The 20,246-nt window shown below is 41.2% G+C and overlaps 1 protein-coding gene across 1 annotated transcript in view; it reads left to right on the plus strand.

Moving 5' to 3' along the window:
* The first annotated feature begins 2,016 nt into the window (after positions 1 to 2,016).
* Positions 2,017 to 20,246, plus strand: part of LOC102780419 (uncharacterized) — a 35,523-nt gene continuing 17,293 nt past the window's right edge. The window contains exons 1-8 of the mRNA XM_087835356.1: positions 2,017 to 2,214; positions 8,716 to 8,775; positions 9,187 to 9,207; positions 9,384 to 9,659; positions 10,867 to 10,954; positions 11,485 to 11,711; positions 15,336 to 15,623; positions 17,816 to 17,994. Of these exons, the coding sequence (XP_087691482.1) occupies positions 8,730 to 8,775; positions 9,187 to 9,207; positions 9,384 to 9,659; positions 10,867 to 10,954; positions 11,485 to 11,711; positions 15,336 to 15,623; positions 17,816 to 17,994 (1,125 nt within the window). The 5' untranslated portion in view covers positions 2,017 to 2,214; positions 8,716 to 8,729. The remainder of the gene's footprint in view (positions 2,215 to 8,715; positions 8,776 to 9,186; positions 9,208 to 9,383; positions 9,660 to 10,866; positions 10,955 to 11,484; positions 11,712 to 15,335; positions 15,624 to 17,815; positions 17,995 to 20,246) is intronic.

Here is a 20,246-nt window from a genome sequence, read left to right on the forward strand (position 1 = left end):
CTGCTGCAGAGCAAATCTGAGGCCCATCAGAGGCTCCCCTAGTGATGAATGAGCATCTAAACATCTTCAGCACGTATGCACGTCAAGTCTGGACAACTAATTCAAGTATAATAATGTCCAGACTCCACAAATAGGCAGATAAATAGCACTCATGGCCTGCACCTCCGGTAGGTTGGGGCTGTGATTCAGTCGAAGGCAGTGACGCTGGGAGCTGGCATAAATCAGGACCTTGGACAGCATCAACAGAGAAGTACAAGTCAGGAAATCGGGATCTTGGTCAGCACCACAGTAAGCCGGGAAGATGAAAGACCGCGCTAATTTACATCCAACATAGATCTCTTGTTGATTTATTGCTAACGGTGTAAAACAAAAATGACCCTCTGGGTCAGTCCAGATTTTTGCATCCATTCTAAGACATAAATAAATAAACAAAGTAGAATAGTACAGCGCATTAGACTATGAAAATGTTTCAATAAAGTAAATTCTTTTTCTCACATAAATGAAATGTGATGAGTCAAAGTGGCTCAGTTAATATTTTTTTTATAATAAAATTAAATTATAATATTGTAAAACAATTATTTTTAGAAACTGACAACAAATGTGTTCAATCTAGTAAAATGCAATAAAAAACAGAGAGTCTAAAAACTGCCCAAACTTACTGGAGAAGAGTGGCCTGGTATACAGAGGTCTAGTATACCTCCAAATTACATCTAATGAGTTTATTCTACTATTTAGTAGCAAACACAAACAAAAAGAGAACAGCTGTTTTTTAAAAGGCTGTTTTAAAGCAGAGCTCACCCAGCTGGGTGATGGCTTAGAATGGGAAGAATAGATGCATATTAAGTTACTCCCACCTCATGTATGCTTCAGCTGTTGATCACACATGTATGCAACAAATTAATCTGATGAAACACAGAAGCACAGTCTAACAACTTGTTGTTATTTGGCTACACGTCTGCAGGGAGTTATTTTCAATATTTTTGTCATTTTAGACTAAAAAGAGATAACTATACACAGTTAGAAGTTGCTATGGTAACTTGCCAGCCCCTTAAATTACAGCTCAATAAAAACTGGAAATTGGGTCTTTGCACCTCATACTGACATTACTCTCTGTGAATACATGATCAGACTTTATTACGGAATGCCAGCTTAAACTGAGAAACTTGATCTGATTTGCACCAGCTCTCTTATATTAATAACTAATATGCCAATCTGCTTTCTATTTTTGTCTGCCCTACATCCATTGGTTAATAATTTTCTGCCTTTGCAATGCACATTAGCATCATGTTATCTGTAGATCTTTAGGATATCTGTTGAATTTACTGCAGCATATTAATGCAAATGCTGAATATTTGCATTATTGCACAACAGAGGAACTTTTATTATTGCAGCACTGGAGCTCCATGTGTGCACTGTGACAGTTAACAGCACGAAGCTGCCTAATGTCTTCATTAGAACATAATGCAAATCTTTTTACCGACTCAGTCTAGCAAACGGCGTTTTAATGACACTGCAAAAGCTTCTGCATGTTTTATACAGCTTAAGGGGTTTTCTTTTTTTTGCAGCGTGTTAATCACATTGTGCTTGAGATTAACAGGAGACCATTCACATGCCACTTAATATTGATTTTAAAAGGCGTGACTGTCACTTCGTGTAATTGGCTTTCTTCATTTTTGATTTGTAGTTGTCTACCACTTCATGGGTTAAATATGTCTGTGTTTTTATGTAAATCTTGTTGACTGCAAAGGAACAAAGCGCTTTAATGTAACTGAAAAAAATAAGAGACGAGCGCATGCTGTTGGAAATAAATGCTATAAAATAATAATTATGTAAATGTACGAAAAACGTTAATGCAAAAAATTGAATTTAACATAAAATTGTTTTCGATGGTAATTTTGAACAACAGGCTGGAGAATGTGTGCATGTGTGATGGTAGCCTGAGGTTAAACTGCAGAGCGGTTTCTTGTGGCTCCGAGCCAGAATCGACGCTTTCTACCGAAGCTTTCCGAGCAAAGCCGAAATGAAATGGTCCACAAACCCGACATCAACCGAAAGTCCTCAGCCCACTCCCGAATCGGCCTCATTGAAGTCTCTAGTTGTCGGGTTGGGGGGTGATGGGGTGGACGAGATTGGTGAGATAAAGAAGGAAAAACATTTCCATCACTCCTGAGCCCCTCCCTGTCCAGTGATTTTCGGATCTGAGGCTTGACAAAGGTAATTACCCTCATCCATTTATAATTGCATATTACAACGACTGGTCTTTTTTCCTCGTGATTTCGTTCAGTCAGGGAGGTAGTGGGTTAAATCTGCAGTTTTTCTTCGCTGTTTTGACTATTTGCTTGTGTTGAGCGCTCGCACCGGTGATGTAGGGCGTGTAACCACCGGCGGCAGCAGTTACCGGGATCTCCTTCACACAATAATAAGGCAATTAACGCTACATTAGGGGCAAACTTTCTGAATTTCCCGGGAAAATTGCAAATTCCACAGCATTCAGGCAGAAATCAAAGCGCTGCGTTTGTTTGCATGGTGCCACTGCGCACAGTGGCCTCCTCCCTTCTTCTAATTTTGGCTTAATTCTGTAAATTCATTCGTGTTTCTGCTGACGCCACTGAAAAAGCAGAGTCTTTGCACTGCTGGTAATCAGATCGCCAAGTGGTTTAACGCTCGATATGCTGTATAGCGTATGATCTCGTGTATGCTCCCCCTGGCTATGGTGCATTATCGTGTGCTGTGCTCGGGAAATACCCGTCTGAAAACAGGGTATTTTCCAGGCAGAAACGGTTATGCAATGCACTATAGCACACACCACAGCCTCCCGCTGAAGGGCTGAAGTATTGGTCACTGAAAAGTCATTTACATTTTTATTAAGAAAACGGATGGATGAATAAGTGCTGTGGTGAACTGTAGGAAGCCTTCTTTTTATTTTGTGGTAAATACACGAACCAAGCCACCGGTCTGTGCCTCATATTTATGAAAAATGCTTCTTATTAGGGTTCGTTTTGCTACAAATATCCTCTAAGTGACTTGCCAATATTTGATTACTCTTTACTTAAACCATAAATTGATGGTTTACTGTTACCCCTCTGACATCTGTGAATTAATGAAACAAAGAGAGTCTCCATTCATGTTCACTCTTTCCCTTTACTCCCCTCCATTTTATCTGGACATCCACAAATTGGGACCGGTCCCATTCATGCTGGTGTTGGTCGTGACACACCCTTGGCTGCACCAGCTGCTGCTTCTGGCTTTGTGAGCTGTATAAGGAGGGGTTAAAGGGGGGATGGGGGTGGAGGTGCAGAAGAGAGCACATGCAAGTCCACAGAGTGGAGCCAATCTTGAAGGTGCAGCATCTTTAGATTTGAAGTTCCACTGCTGATCACTCTGACTGGAAAATGGACACAAGGGAGAAGCCTTGGATTAGCATTCTGAACATCAGTGATGTTCAGCATTTTCAGGTGGTGCAGAAGGGACCAGGTAGCACTTAGGTGTGGCAGGTAGGAAATAGGAAAATGCTACTAGGAAAAAATAGCACTTGAAAATTGAAAAGTCATCGAGTTATAACCATCACAGCTGACCTCCATGAACATGCATTACCAGCATTGTCAGTATAAAAGATGCATGTTCCCATCTTGGTGTTTTGAAAGTGGATGTCAGGAGTGCACATCAACTTTTACCTCTAATAATGACCAAAGCTTAAAAAAAACCAAACTTAAAGTTTCACTCAGTATGACCTGAAACCACAGAGAAAGCCTATGAAGTCATCAGGAGAATGTCTACTGAGATTGTGGAGCAAGCTAACAGAGAGCTGTTTTTACAAAGCTTTCTTTGGGAGTTTAGATGTGTGGCCCCCTGCTGGCCATTAAAAGTAATTCAGGTTTAAGGGTTTTCTGCACTTCTGCGGAAGCTACTTTTATCTTTTATAGCATCTTAGATTAATTTCTTGCAAAGTAAAGGAGTTGGAGAATAGAAGATCATAGATCACCCCTCCCCCCCCCTCCCCCGAGAAATCAGCACCTCACCGCAGTGAAAGGGGGTTATAGCAAATTGGTCTCAGGGGAGGAATCAGACAAAGAGCGATGGAAAACCCAAACAGATCAGCGTTCTCTGAGTCGGTTAACCTCACCTGGAAGTGGGAAATTGGGGCTCTCTCTCAGAGCCAGGCCTGTAAGGAGTGTCTGGTGACCAGGTCAGTATAGATGGGGCCTGATTGGGCACAGTCCAAAAAAGATAACGTGCTTTAGCCCCCCCTGTGGACCCACCACTTGTGTCGGCGGGCACTGGGGTTCGAGCATGTGGACCCTCAGCATCACAGACTGGTTTCTGGAACACTGTGAGGCATATGAAGGTGATTTATCGTCTCAAATTCATATTTAAAGATTACAGTGCATATGATTATATTACTTTTTATTATATAGTTATATTTGATACAGTGTGGAGGACAACACTATGTCCACCTCTTATTTCCACCTGTGCTTGCACTCGTGCGACAACACAGTTTTTGAGAGTCAAACCTTCACTTCTTCTGACGTTATTGAGAAACTGTCACTGCTGTCTCAGTACAGGTGGAGGATATTTGACATTAGTGCACTATCATCACAGCTTATGAGTCAGACTAACCTTGAAAGGAATCAGAAGGATAATTAATGAGAGAGAAGACAAAGAAGGGGAAGTGTTTGAAGATAAGATAAAAAGTACGGAAAGACAAACAGGAAACCAGAATCAGATTGAAGCTGGGAGATGAGAGAGCTGATACTGAAACAGGAGGAGGATGGAGGCGCGATGCTGCTGCCCTCCGTCTTGTGTGGGAGAGCAGCGATGAGGTGGAAAAGGCTCTTAAATCCGTCAGTCACGATTGATGTCAGACTGATGAGATCAGCCGGAAAGATGGACCCTCCGAGCCTCTCACCGCGGGGCGGCTGCAGGACGTGTCATACGCACTTCACTAAATGCTATGCCTCGTATAGTTTGATTGATCCTTTTAGTTATAATAGGAGACATGAGAGCTATGACCCCATTTAGACTCAGCCTCTATAAATGGACACGAGAGACTCAGCCAAAGGACAACGATTACATCTGTATCACAGGCTTCTTCGCTTATTATGACTTTCCTCTGACGCAGCGAGTGAGATGTTTAGAAAACCAGAAACTCTAGAAAATGCATCATCATACCTGCACTTAGGAAGAAATCCAAACCAGTGGTGTCAGGTGTGAGTTTTGTTTCATGCACAGCCACGACTCCCGCCACACTTCACTGAGTACATATTTCATATTTTTAAAGTGGATGTGTACATTTATGTAATCAGCAGCAGCCTGTCATTTTGCCGTCAGATGCATGCTTCCTCTCAATCAATGAATCAAACCTGTGATTTATGTCTTTGCTGCAACCCAGCATGAGCACTCACACATGCAATAAACTAATGCCACCGTAGAACATTAAAGTGAGATGATTTAAACCTTCAAAAGGGCGGCGATTAGAAAATATGCTGTGATTACTGTGTTTTCTGCAAAGGACTAAGAGCCTCTGGAACAGTTTTCCTGCCCACATTAATGCTAGGGTGTCATTTTGAAATGTCTTTACGTGTGTTGATGTGCTGAAGGAAAGTGTATGGGCTGTCACCTCTTTTTTTCTTTCTTTAAATAGCACTCTAATCCCTCATCTGAAGGAGCTGGCAGAAACGCAGTGGCATTTTATTGTTCTCTCAGTCTGAAGATGCCGTGATTCCCTCTTTTCCACCATCCTGAGCTGGATCCAGGCAGGAAAATAAATTATACTTCCAAAAATGCCGCAAAGCTCTGAAACCTGCTTTAAATTTAATAACTTTTTGCAGGCTGAAATCTGTAACCCGGCAGGAAGAACCACTTTATTTGAATAAAAATTGAATTATCAGCAGGTATTTGGCATTCCTGTTCATTTCGTCTTTGTTGTTCAGAGTTATGTGGAAGGTTCAGTAAGTTTCAAATTAAAAGCGGACATATTTAGCCCGCGTTTTGCTGAGCAGGCGTTTTGAAGTCGGTTGTGTCAGCCGCCCCATTAGAGCGGCGCTGTCGAAACAATGCCAAGGATGGAAGCAGGTGGATTGATTATTGTCATCCAAGTGTCAGCCTGATTGCAGGTGTAGTGTTAGGACAGTGGATTTGTGTTGTAGATGAATGCAAGTCTTTGATGTAAATCTGCAGTTAATGGCGCAATTTAATACTTCAACAATATGTCCGTCTTTTACACCCACGTGTCTTCGTGTTCCCCGACAGGATTATTACTAGCTTTTATAACAGGGTTGTGCGTACAAGATGGACACAGACGGCTGTAGACACGAAGTACATGAAGTAGTGACTCCTGTAATGCTTCTTTGACGTTCTCCTGAATACTGCATGTGTAGCTGGAGCTCATAGTGCAGCACCTACCTCTTGTCTGTGAGGGGCATTTAGTTAGAAGAAAGGTGGCTTAGATGAAGTTTGGTCTTAGAATTAAAGAAGCTGAAGCAGCTGGTTTTAGACAGTGAATATAATTGTTAGGATGCCTGGGTCATTGACCCGGGGTTTTGAGTTTATTGTATTATTTATCTTTTCTATTCTTTGGTTTCTTCGTTAGAGTTATGTCTTATGGTTTGTCGCTGTGTAATCCTTAGTTGCTCTCTCCCCTGTTTGCTATATCCCCGTGTCCAGTCGGTGTCTGTGTCTGCCCTGGTCCCACGTCTCTGTTCCCTCTGTTGCAGTGCGCACGTGTTAGTCTGTGTCTTTAGTTCAGTCTGTGTCATGTTTCCTGTTTTATTTTGAAAGTCCTTGTCTGATGTTAATGTATCTGGTTTCGCTTCCCCTTGTCTCGTTAGGCCTGATTTGCCCCAGCTGTGTTTCCCTCCTGTTACCCATTCCCTGATTGCTCCCTCTGTGTATTTAAGCTCTGTGTTTCTCTGTGTCCGTGTCGCGATCTACCGTTTATCTAGCTGTGTGTTCTGTCAGTCTTCCGGTATAAGTTTATTTTGATATTTCCAGTTATGTTATATTTGAGTTTAACATTAAAGCTGTTTTGAGTTCAAGTTTTGCCTCCGAGTTTCTGCACCCTGGGTCCTACTCCTGTCTGTACACAGCTGTTCCATAACAATAATGAGGAGCTACACCAGTATAAGATGATAAAGGATTATTTTGACCTGTGAATAATGTAAGGGATGTTGCTTGTTTTTGGACTTTAGAATTTAAAAAACGAGTATAAGGTGCTGGAAATGAGCATTCAGGCCTACTTTAATGGCAGCTACTCTGACTACTTGACTACTGTTTTTTAGCATTGATTTGCAATAATGGAGGCCTGCTCAACTGGTCAGTAATACTTGTAGTCCATTTGTAGTCCATTTGGACTACAAATAATGAAAGATCAGGGTATGCACCTCAGTGGCCACATCATTAGTCACACCTTACTGTATCAGGTTAGACTGTATTATTTGTAGCATACATTCAACACGGTGCTGGAAAGATTCCTCAGAGATTTTGATCTGTGTTGGCATGAAAGCATCACACAGTTGTTGACCGCACATCCATGATGTGATCCTACCATTTCAATACATCCCAAAGGGAAAGATTGAGATCTGGCAACTGTGGAGGCCATTTAAGTACAGTGAGCTGGTTGTCATGTCCAAGAAAGTAGTTCTAGGTGATGTAGTTTTGTGACATGGTGCATTCTCCGGCTGGTCGATGGCTACACTGTGCTTGTAAGAGATGGACATAGTCAGAAACAATACTCAGGGAAGCTGATGATAAGAAACTACAATCCCCACCACCACCCTGAACCACAGATACAAGACACGATGGAAACCGTGGTTTCATGTTGTTCATGCAAAATGCTGAAGCGAGTTCTTCTTCATTCTGATTCTCAGTTTAAGCTTCATTAAGTCGTCTTGATCGTCTCTACATCCTTAAATGTTCATTAGATATTTGCATTAACCAGTTTATGTTGTTAATCTCTCTAGTCCTTTTTGTTTCTAGCTGTTTCATCGTGTCTGTCTTAATCTTTCATCTAATTATCCCACCTTAATAACTATGCTACTACTGCTTAGTGTAAGCCTGTGCAGTTGCAGCTAAAGGTCAGTCCCCTCGTGCCAGCTGGCTCCTGTCCAGCTCATCATCCCAAAAGTAGTGGCTGTGCACTCTTGCATTTAAATATCTACTTTCTCTTCATTTACTCTTCATCTTTTTTCTCCTCTTGATTCCTCCCCTCGTCCTCCGTTGCAGTTTGTGATCCTGTGTCGTGAGTGGAAAGCCGATTATCTCCCAGCACCACGGGAGACACGAGGAGCCGCTGTTCAGCTCACGCAGCACAACATCACGTTTTTGTCTTGAAGACACTTTATCTATAAAACTTGACTTAATAATATATTTGACTTTGCAACAGCACTATAGGTTTTCTTGCCAAAGAGTGTTGCGGAAGTCTACTCTTAGATATTTAACGAGCTAATTTGCGAAAAGCTCTTAATGCCGCACAGCGGTGCAGAGAATTTAGGGGTGGGTGGGGTTGGGTGCTTCTCCTCAGCTTGAGGACAAGAATTGAAGTTGGCATGCTTCTACCTTAGCGAGGTGTTTCTAAATTAAACACAGAAGATAACAAATATATCTTGTCAAATAAGATTATGGGAAATGTTGCTTTTTTTGAAAACCTGGAGCCACGATCCTGCTATAAAAAGCCTTTTTTAATTTGTTTTGTGGGTTTCTCTTCTCTTTTGTGCACAGATCAACTGTTCAAGATGAAAGTAATCGGCGCCGCAGTGCTCAGCGTCCTGTTCTGCACGGGTAAGCAAGAACATAATCAGTCACTAGGGAGAGAGTTTAGATAGATGAACTGTTGAAACAGACTTCCTGCAAAACCACATTTGTTTTAACTGGGTGATTAGCATGGATGCTGTGAAAGCCTCACCAAAGAAGCTAAAACACGTTGTGATCTAGTTAATTTCCACTTATTTCCTTTCATTTCGCCTGTAATGAAGAATCTGGCTCTTTGTTTTTGTATCCAGTCTATTGTTAGCTGTCGTTATTGGCGGCATTTACATTTCAAATGCTTTAATGCTTTCTGTGGAAGCTGTGTGGTTTTTCACTCGGAACAAAGGAAATGATTTAAAGGTTTTTGTATAATCCAGCAGACTAAAAGGAAATGCGCATTAAAATAAACTCATTTTAAACTAATCTTTTGTTGTTTTCCCACAGTCCTGCCAGCATCGGCAAAAGGTAAAAATGGTTGTTTGGATGTTAATGCACGCCTGAGAACGCTCTTTGAGGATTATTTTATTATATACATGACAAAGACAGAGTGTTTGTGCTTTCAGGTTAAAGCCAAGTATAAAAACTAACAAAAAGAGTAATTCAACATATCTAATAAAAAACATCTTGATTGCTTCTACCAGTAAAAACAGAACACAGGACAGCTTTCTTTGGCGAGGACGTCCACATCGATGTCCCACGCGGGAATGGCAGCGAGGTCATCTTTAAATCTGCGACCAGCGAGTCCTACGACATGCCGCTGATCACAGCGGGGAAAGTGGTGAATCACAACATTTCCTATTCCAACACTTTGGGCTACCTGGTGCTGGAGGACGTGCAGGAGCAGAACGAGGGCACGTACATCATCAAGGACACAAACAATCCGAACACTGAAAGGCACTTCAAACTCATCGTCAAGGGTAAGCCTCCCTCTGTCTTCTTCATGTGCTTTAAGTCAGCGGTCTCCAACCTTTTTTGCGCCACGGACCGGTTTATGCCCGACAATATTTTCACGGACCGGCCTTTAAGGTGTCGCGGATAAATACAACAAAACAAAACTATTCATAACACACGTGAAAAGACCCAGGAAAACCGAGTTAACGATAAAAAACGATAACAAAATAACGCTGAAAACCGATAAAAACCCTGAAAACTATACATTTCACACCTGAGCCTCAACTCTCGCGGCACGGTACCAAACGACTCACGGACCGGTACCGGTCCGAGGCCCGGGGGTTGGGGACCGCTGCTTTAAGTTATATTTTTTTAAATGTGGTTTGGAAACAGGAAAAACGCTCCACATGAGATTCTGGTGAAATACGAAAGAGACATTCTGTGCAGGTCGGCAAAGAAATTATAAACGTCCTCTATGATCGGTCTTGATTTTTTAAATTTCACGTGTCTTACAGCAAAGATTGTTCAACTCAAACACACAAAGAAGACCAGGTTTTACTTGCAGGAAGCCAGAAAACACAAATTAGTCACCATCTTAAAAGGAAACACGTCATGTTAGATGACTCCAAAGCACTTTGGGGCATCTCATGTGTTTTTAAAAATGTGCTTTGTAAATAAAGTGACTTTACTTGACATAAGCTTGATAAGATACACACTGTGCTTTACGTACATGAAGATACAGGACCCATGTTGACAATAGTGCAGAAGAGAGGCGAAGAAGAGAGCGCTGACAGGGTGGAGTGAAGGGTGAAGACGAGTGTCAGGAGCGATTATGACTAAAGGATAGCAGCAAGAGTGAAGATGATAGCGAGAGGTGGTGTGTTTGCTGGGTTTTGTTTGGAGTTGGTGGTGCTGACAAAAAGACAGAAGCCAGAGGTGGAGGTGGCACAGATGGAGATCAGTGGAACAGCTCAGGTTAAGCAGGTGGAGACAAAGTCAGAAAACCAAGAGATGTTTGTACACGTGCAGAGGTCAGATAGTAGATATGCTGGACAGACGATGGTAAAGATGGAGCTGCCAGGCAGGAGGAAAAGAGGAAGATGACAGAGACAAAGGAGGACATGAGAGGGTTGAGATTTCTCCTGAGAGTTTAATATTTACACTGAGGTGACTTTTGCGACAACATGACAAATTTCTCATCTTTGACTGTTTGTTCTCTGTGTCGATGATCAGACTGCGCCTTGGAGCAAATTGTCAAATACGGAGAAACCTACTACATCCATCTTAGCAACATTAAAGGACCCATCACCCTGGAGTTCAGGTATGGTCATGTTAATCGGTACCAAAGCTGGAATCATTTTCTTTACAGATTGTTTGAATGTTTTGACTTAAACAAGAACAGTGTGATGAGAAGATCCTGGAAATGGTTAAAAACAAGAGCAAACATGCCATAAAATCTAGAAAATGGGAACACAAAGCAGAAATCTGGAGATAACAGATGGGTGGGTGACAAAGGCCAAAGGGCTGTATACACAGAGGACTGATCACACATTAGGAAACAGGTGGGAACATCCAGGGAAACATTAAGGAAAAGCACAGAAGACATACAAAGACACACATGACAGAGAGAGGGGACGACTAGAAACACAGAAAGGAATAACAATAAAACACAGACAGAGGCTGCTCTCCAGCTCCTTCTGTGTTACATCTTTTATGTGTTGAAATAAGCCAGAAATGAATTAATAAAGAGAAGAAGAAACAGGTCGGTTAACATCTCTGGAAACATCCTTAATCGCAGTCACTGCGTTACGTTATCTGTTCTGTATTATTCTGATTTTTCACCGTTTTTAGGCCCAGTCCGTCTCAACTTAATCAGTCAGAGACGCAGTACACAACCGAGCCTCCACCTGTGGTGCTGTACGACCAGACGGGTGTGTTGGCAGAAGAATACATGAAACGCCTCAGCGTGTCGGAGAAGCGTGTGGTGCTGCACTCGGTCAGGATGACAGATGAAGGCAGCTTTACAGTAAAAGACAGCGAGGGCAAAGTCAAGATTCGGACTTGTCTGAATGTCAGAGGTAAGTGGAGATCAGAGCTTTACAGCATCCTGTCGGCTTTAATCGATCACTCAGTGTCAAAGTGAGGATTTCTGTGTGCGTGCAGATGCTTTGTGCCTCTGACTTCCTGTCAGTCAGCAGCTCTTTTCTTTGTATTTTACTTAAATCTACCACAACTCTTGTTTATTTTCACTGAAACTTATTTGCACTTCATGTATTATTTTTTCTGCTTGGCCCACCTGCAGTGACTCTGTGCCCCCCAGCTGGGGTTTGTGTGTGTAGTTCTTAACCACACAAGCCTAAGGCTACACTTTTAAAATTTTGCCTGGGGAGAAAAAAATCCAATTTAGTCAATAAAATAAAGTGTCAGGTAAAAATACGTAACCTGGGCTCTGTGCATGAAAATAACTTTTGATGCACAGTAAGGCTAATTTAAAATATTGTTAGTTCAGAGTGTGATTTGAAATAGAGATTATAAAGTTTTTGCAATATTTTTCTACTTAATCAAAAGTGACAAAAAAGCCACGAGACAATCATTCAGCTGGTGTTACTGAAGTCTTAACTTCAGCTCTTCTAATTTGTTCCTGAGGAAATAAAAAGCACTCAATCCTGTGTTTATTGCAGTCACAGTAGTAACAGATGGCCTCATCAGTTGTGATTGGCAGTCTCCAATTTTCTCTTAATAAATATGTCCTGGAACCAGAAAAAGGGTCTCTAGAGGTTAAGTAGCTGAGTAGCTCCATGTGCCCGGTCATTTATTAAAGCCTCCATAGTTTTTAATAAGTGATTTGCTTTTTGTGCTTTTCGTGTTTTCCTAGATTTTCGCTAAATGGTCATGTTGGCTGAGTGCCACTGTCTTAAAATCCTTAATCTCAGAAAAGGTCAACGTCTTTATTAAATATATTAAAAAAAGGTTAAACCCACCTATAGGGATTCTGAGCTCAATCAAAAACACATTTACTTTGGTGAAGGTTACAAAGCCAAAATATTACAACTGAAGACTGATAAATATCACTGAAATTAAAACACCGCTGAGTTTCTACAGCAACACAAGAGCTTCTGTGAGGCTGGTCTTTGAGCTAAATGCCAACATTTACATACTTTCATGCAGATAATGTAGTTATGTACCATTTTAATTAACTAGTATTATAACAATATACGGCTAAGCCTCGTGGGAGACTTTATTATGAGTAATGTAGATGTTCTTTTTCATAACTGTGTGGTTTTGTGTTTCAATGTCATGAGTAATTTATCTCATTGGGAGGATGAATGTCCACCAAATTTCATTAATCAAACTCATTAACCTCTAATCAGTTCATCACGTGTTTCAGTCCAGCCTAAGTGCAGCAGACTCATTGAATCAATGATTGATATGTTGCTTCATGCTCAATAGTTTCTCCGTGCTCCACCGAGTCAGAGTGGGGTCCTTCCTGCCCACTTCTGTTTGTCGGGGGTGTGAAAGGGAACTGAAATGCAGGACTCACAGACACAAAGGAATAAAGTGAAAACAATTTTTTTTATTAGGAGGAATGTCATAGTTCATAAATGAGGCTCAAAATGCAAAACAGATGTTCAACACACTCAATTGCAGGAACCTAAGAGGGAAAATTAACAGTTGCTGATGCAAAGGACGAAGGGAAACTGGGGCAATATAAACACAGACACTGAGGGTTAATCAGGGAGTTAGACACAGCTGAGCCTCAAAGCACAGGTGAAACTAATCAGGAAAACGATACAAGGGAAGTAAAACTAAATTTAAAACACAACTAACTAACAAACTAAAACAGAAAGAAACTAAATAGGGAAACTGAAGACACAACAGTAAACTCAAAATGAGAAGTTGACAAAAGAAGAACCCGAGGAAACTAATACTTTTGTACGAGCAGTAACTGTAACTAAACTTAAGAAACAAAAAGATAATGTAAGACACAGGTGTCGAACTACAGGCCTCGAGGGCCGGTGTCCTGCAGGTTTTAGGCTACGTTCACACTGCAGGTCTTGATGCTCAATTCCGATTTTTTGATCAAATCCAATTTTTTTGTCTGCTTGTTCACACTACAAATAAAATGCGACAGCAAACTTGCTCTAGTGTGAACGCTCAAAGCGGCCGCATGCGCAAAAGAAGACTTCACACACAACGCGCTCTGTTTAGACCCAGAGCAAACAGTATTGTTTGACTGATGGCCCTTAATATAAAGACTTCGGACTTTACGTTTCCCAATTTTTGCTTTAAGTTATTTTGTTATTTACATAATAATGTAGATAACCTAATAATGATCCTTATTGCTGTTTTAGAGGAGCGCTGCTTCAAAGGATAGTTGCAGATTTCTGTCAGAATCTGCAGATTATACAGAACAAATAAAATGTTCACGTTTCTCCAACGTTGTCTTCCCAGCAGTTTCACTGACATCTACACTGGATGGCCAGGAAGCGTTCGCGATGTCTTCTCCAGTGCTGATAATTGGCGTCTGTCTTGTGTCGGTGACGCAAAAGACGGATTTAATGCAATTTGACCATTCAAACAGCAGTCTCTTTCTAAAACATTGGATATGTATCGGATTCCGTACCACATACGAAAGTGACCCAGATCGGATTTGAAAATATCGGATTTGTGCCGTTCACACTGTCATACCATGATCGGATATGGGTCGCATAGGGTCAAAAAAATCGGATTTGATGCGATTTCGCCTGCAGTGTGAACGTAGCCTTAGATGTGTCTTTGAACCAACACAGCTGATTGAAATGGTTAAATGACCTCCTCAACATGTCTTGAAGTTCTCCAGAGGCTGGTAATGAACTAATCATTTGATTCAGGTGTGTTGACCCAGGGTGAGATATAAAACCTGCAGGACACCGGCCCTCGAGGCCTGGAGTCCGACACCCCTGATGTAAGATATGAAGACTCAAACAGAAAACCAAACAGATATTAATCTCTGCCTCTCTGCCACTGCATGTCTTTTATCCTGTCTTCCTTCTCTCATCCCATGCAGCAGATGGCCCCGCCCCTCCCTGAGCCTGCTTCTGCCGGAGGTTTCTTCCTGTTAAAAGGGAGTTTTTCCTTCCCACTGTTGCCAAAGTGTTTGCTCGTAGGGGGTCATCGTTGGGTTTTTCTCTGTACGTATTACTGTAAGGTCTGCCTTACTGTAATAGGTACAGCGCCTTGAGGCGACTGTTGTTGTGATTTGGTGCTGTATAAATAAAATTGAATTTAATTGAACTGAATATTGTTTAATAAGATTTTAAAAAGTCCAAAAGACATACAACCCTGGGTCTCACTGGCCTAAAGATAATCTGGGAAAACATATCCCTGTTTTATTATTATTAAATCCATATGTTTACATGTAATTTTCACCAGTGCAGCACAATGGTCTGTTTTAAAGACAACTATTTTGCTGACCCCTTGTCTTGGGTTAGGACAGCAGGGCATCCCCAGACCCCCACTAATGCAGGCTGGCTTAGAATCATATGATTACGTTTGTGGTGACACATTTATATCCTGTGTTTAAGCTATTGTGGTGAGCAGCATCAGGTTTAAGTTTTATTTTTGCTGCATTTAGAAAAATTAGTCTTCCAACAGGTTAAATCCAGTTTAAACTTCTCTGAACACACACACAGAACTATGTGTGTTTTTTGGTCTGCCCACAGATCACCTGTATTTCAAGCACCTCGCCTATGGAGACAACTTCAACATGCAGCTCCACCTGCCCTACTCCAGCGTCAACGTCGTCTTCAAGCCCAAATCAGACAGTCGGGGCCGAGCCATCGTGGAGGAGGGGGTTGTGGTGACGCCGATGGACCCGCTGCTGGAGGGCAGGGTGAACGTGGAGGGTTCACATCTCACCTTGAAGAAGGTCCAAGTGTCTGACTCGGGTGTCTTCAATGTGACAGACCTGGCTGGGCATCTTGTGGCTGCCGTCTACATAGATGTAGCCCGTAAGTGAAAAAACACACTTAAATGAACAACATGCTCTGTATTGCTGTTGGCTAACTAGCATAATAAACTAATTAGCATAATTGTTGTATTGTAAAAATGCAAATAAAGACACAGAGAGGGCTGCTAGCATGTTTGCAAGCAGTGTTGGGAAGGTTACTTTTAAAATGTATTCCATTACAGAATACAGAATACATGCCCCAAAATGTATTCTGTAACGTATTCCGTTACGTTACTCAATGAGAGTAACGTATTCTGAATAGTTTGGATTACTTAATATATTATCATGCTGTTTACAACTACATGAATGTACTATTGCTGTGATTTATTACTGTTACTGAAGGTCCGCGGCTCCGAAGGGACCTCTGGCTAATACGGTGGGTTCTGTGTCGGGCTCGTAGCCGAAAACTAGCTTTACTTTGTTGTCTGGGCAGTGTTGCCAACTTAGCGACTTTGTCGCTATATTTAGCGAGTTTTCAGACCCCCTTAGCTACTTTTTCTGGTGTTATTGGAGACTTATTGATGATGACTTTTTGACGTTTTTGGAGGAAAACACGAACACGGTGTACAGTCGAGTCTTAATAGCTTACTTACAACTGGGCTCGTCAGGCACTCTTTTTGGCTGCAGTGGTTATTATTATATTTACATGCTTCCAGCTCCCGTTTTTGCTCGATGACAGCTCGTACTTTTCCTTTTTCTCCCTCCCTCGCTCACAGACACATAACGTGTACGGCAGTCCATTCTCCCTGCAGCACGGACTACACTGCCTATGATGCTACATTCTTTAGAGCTATACCGGTAGCATTCTGCTTATTAGCTTAGCACAACAACAACAAGCAGAGAGAGAGCGGCACCCTGTAACCATGGCAACCGTAACGCTGCCGCCTGGAACAACAGAACGTAGCTGTCAAACAAAACCCAAACAGGCCTGACCCGCCACAATATGAAACAGGGAAGTACTGCCGTGTAATCCATTTATTTCAACAAAGTAACTGTATTCTAAATACCACATTTTTAAACGGTAACTGTAACGGAATACAGTTACTCATATTTTGTATTTTAAATACGTAACGGCGGTACATGTATTCCGTTACTCCCCAACACTGTTTGCAAGTCAGTGTAATACTACATGAACTACATGAACAAAGGCTGGAAGCAAAGAGAGACAGAGCACCGGGCTTAACATCAAACTTTTATCATATTCAAACTCACGCTGAGAAGTTGGAGCATCAGAATCAATACAGAGAGAGGAAAGTGCCTCTGACTTATAAATGAAGGACAAATGATGCCTGAAATCATTTCCAGCTTTTTTGCACCTAATGGGACTGTAGATTACAAAAGAACCTCGTGTTGTATTAAATAAGACTTGAAGCCTGCATTTCAAATCAAAAACTCATTAGGAAAGTGTTTGCTGAGTCATAGATGAACTGAGCTGTGAGATAACTTCCTCAGCCAGACGAGTCGCCCCCTGCTGGAAATGAAAAAAGCATTTTTTCCTGCATTTTTTGCAGCTTAGCATTTCAGGTCCAGAGGCTACATACAGCTGTTATACATTCATTTCTGATTTTCCCTTTTTTAAAGATCAGACACTGAAGCTGGTCTTTCTGTGTCACAGCGTAGTCATAAATATTAATAATTTAAGCAATAACATGCTGAAGGATGTACAACACTGCAGGCTGCTGACATTTATGTCTCTGCGTGCCCTCGATGTATTTCTATTTTTATATAAAGTGTAATACAAAGGGAATCAGAAGAGCAGAAACCAATGAATAATAAATAAAAATTGGTGACATTTTACTGTAATACATCCAGTTTAACATTTGTGAGTCATATTTATAAATATAATAAATGCAAGTGGATAAGAGTACCTTAAATCCCCACATCTGATCGTTTAATTCCTCCTGAGGAGAAAACGCATGATATTTATCATGGCTCTGCAGTTGTGTTTTTCTGTATTATAGTTCAGGATGTTAAATGCTTATTTATTTCTTATCAGTTTTATGCGGGCGATGCACATGTGCACGGATGACTGACGTGTTAACAACAGAAAATGATGAGATTCAAAGGAGGCAGAGATGAAAGCTGATATCTGTTCTTTCAGGGTTTTGAAGCATCATTCCTGTTGTCACAGAAGACTCATTATTTCTCGCCATGGTTGTTTTTTCCTTACCCGTCCTCGTCTGTCTCGCTCAGCTTATAAGCTGCCTCCCCTGACTCTGGCCATCCTCTCGCTGCTGGGCGTGGTTGCCCTCATGCTGCTGGCGTGCCTGCTCTCCTGCATCTATAAAGTACATAAGAGGAACGAGAAGAACAAGAAGTTGACGCTTATTGCTCAGCAGGCTGGCAAGAGTGACGGCGAGGCTTTCAGACAGGTAACCCCCATCTTTAGTTCTTTATTTCTCTTGGCGGTGTAAAAGAAAGTGAGCAGTAGGACAGTGATGTCTGTGATGGGAGGGAGAGGCAGACGGTCCTGCTCCTGCTGTGGGAGTGAAGATGGTCAGCTGGTCAGCCTCCTCCCCTGCAGTGCTGCACCAGGCAAACATGTTCACACCCAAATTAAACAGATCACCGTTGCTGAGGATGACTCAGTGGAATTGAACTACAAAGGAACATTCCCAAAACTGATATCCAGGGATGCTAACACAGACAAAAGAACCCTGAACACACAAAAGAACACACAAAAACTAGTTTTGATAAATTAAGACATACATAAAGACATCGGACCATGTATACACATGATTTTGGAGCAAGTAGCAAGTCAAGCCTGATACTGCAAAACTGTGATTTTTACTTCCATTTCTTGTTATCATACGATTCTTATTCTTATTCACTAATGAATTCTGGGTACTACACACAGCTGTAGCTTACATACTTACCGACCTCTGCCAGAGTCCTTTGCTCTGAACTGCACAGTTGCAGAAGTGAGACCAGCGAATCCACATCTCCTTTTCTCCACCTCTTCTTCTTCAAATGATTTTTTAATTGCTCCATTAATAGCTCGAGGTGCAATAGAGTGACTTTTATATGTTAATGATGAGTTTATTGCTAAAGACCAGAACCAAAATGAGGCTTGTGCATGTGCATAACATTTCATGATGACTAAGAAGGTAAAAGAGCACAGATGGCTTTATTCACACAGTTTTATTTGTGAGTCTGCACAGAGTTTTATGCCTCTGGGCTCTGGTATTTTTTTAGAGACTACACTGTGCAGGATACTCATGATTAGTTTCATTTTAATAATTAAAAAAAAAAGAAAAATCCATAATAAATGTTTCTTAAATGGAGCAGGAATTGTTTAGAACCCAGCAGGTAAAAAAACTTGATTTTCAGTTCATTTGTTCATAATTTATAGTAATTTAGTGCCGTTAATCAGCCTTTAGAGAGTCTGTGTTGTTTTTAAAAAGTAGTTCTAACACAAAGCCTTTTTGAGCTGCGGTTATTATTTTGTTTCTCATTCTTGAAATGTCAATTTTGAATAAAATATATTTTAATTACGCTGAGCCTGCAGAGACAAAAACAAACAGGTGACTGTTTTCCAATCAGCTCTTTAAAATCCTCGCTTTCTTTGATTCACCTGCTCATTACCGGCTGATCAACTGACGGAGGGGAAGATTTAGAAGAGTTGACAGTTAACCCCGGCTGCTCACCCGGCGTCTCCAGGAGGCGGTTTGTTAACCAAGTGAATTTATGGATTCCCATTAAAACCCCATTACACACCAAACAGATGACTCGCCTATAGAAAGCACCTAAACATCACGCTCAGCGATCGATCGCTGCGCCGAGGGGACGCCGGTTCGATATGAGCAACCAAACTGTTTGAGGAAAATGTTCAGATCAATTTTATGAGCATTTAATAGAAAAGGCAGCGAATGCTTAAATCAGTCTGCCTGATAAATGAAGAAATAAGAATTCAGTCTTTTGATGTAATTAAAAATAGTTGGCAGGGATAATCGTTCAGCTTCGAACTAATTTAGACAGAAAATAACAGTTTTTTTACTGTTTTAACTAAAAGCTGACTGTGAGGTCATTAAAACTAGTAGAGCGTTAACACTTTGCTGCCCAGCATTCCCATTAAATGATCCTTTACACCGATTGGACCAATTAAAAACCTGCTGCAGGCAGATGGCTCACTCATTATAAACAAACCAGCTACAGCCACAGAGACTGATGGCCCTGCAGATCCTATTAGAGGATACCAAATGTTTACAATAACAATATGTCACATTAATTACTTAATGGAAAGGCTAAATTCACAGTTGTGTCACGATGGATGGATAATTAATGTTTCGGATTTTGCATTTTAAGCTGGATTCTCATCAAAAATCTAAATGTTTTATGGCTTAATCTTAGAGCTGCTTCACATTTCAGTTACTTTTTTAATTTGTAGATTAGGTGACATGTCTTCAGCCCATGTAGGCGGGTTTTTTCTTTGCATTTACTGCACGATCCCCAATCCACAAATGCATTTTAGCTTTACTAACCAATGATAATGGGACAAAAATAAAAATACGAGATATCTTCCAGTCATCACAGAAACATAAATGCACCCACTGATTTTTATGCTCTCTGTGTTTTTTTTTAAGTATTTAAGATGTTAGATTGAAAACTGCTTTGGTGTGTTAAT

This window comes from Neolamprologus brichardi, chromosome 22, assembly GCF_056152115.1.
Source record: "Neolamprologus brichardi isolate AB-2024 chromosome 22, ASM5615211v1, whole genome shotgun sequence".
Taxonomy (NCBI): domain Eukaryota; kingdom Metazoa; phylum Chordata; class Actinopteri; order Cichliformes; family Cichlidae; genus Neolamprologus; species Neolamprologus brichardi.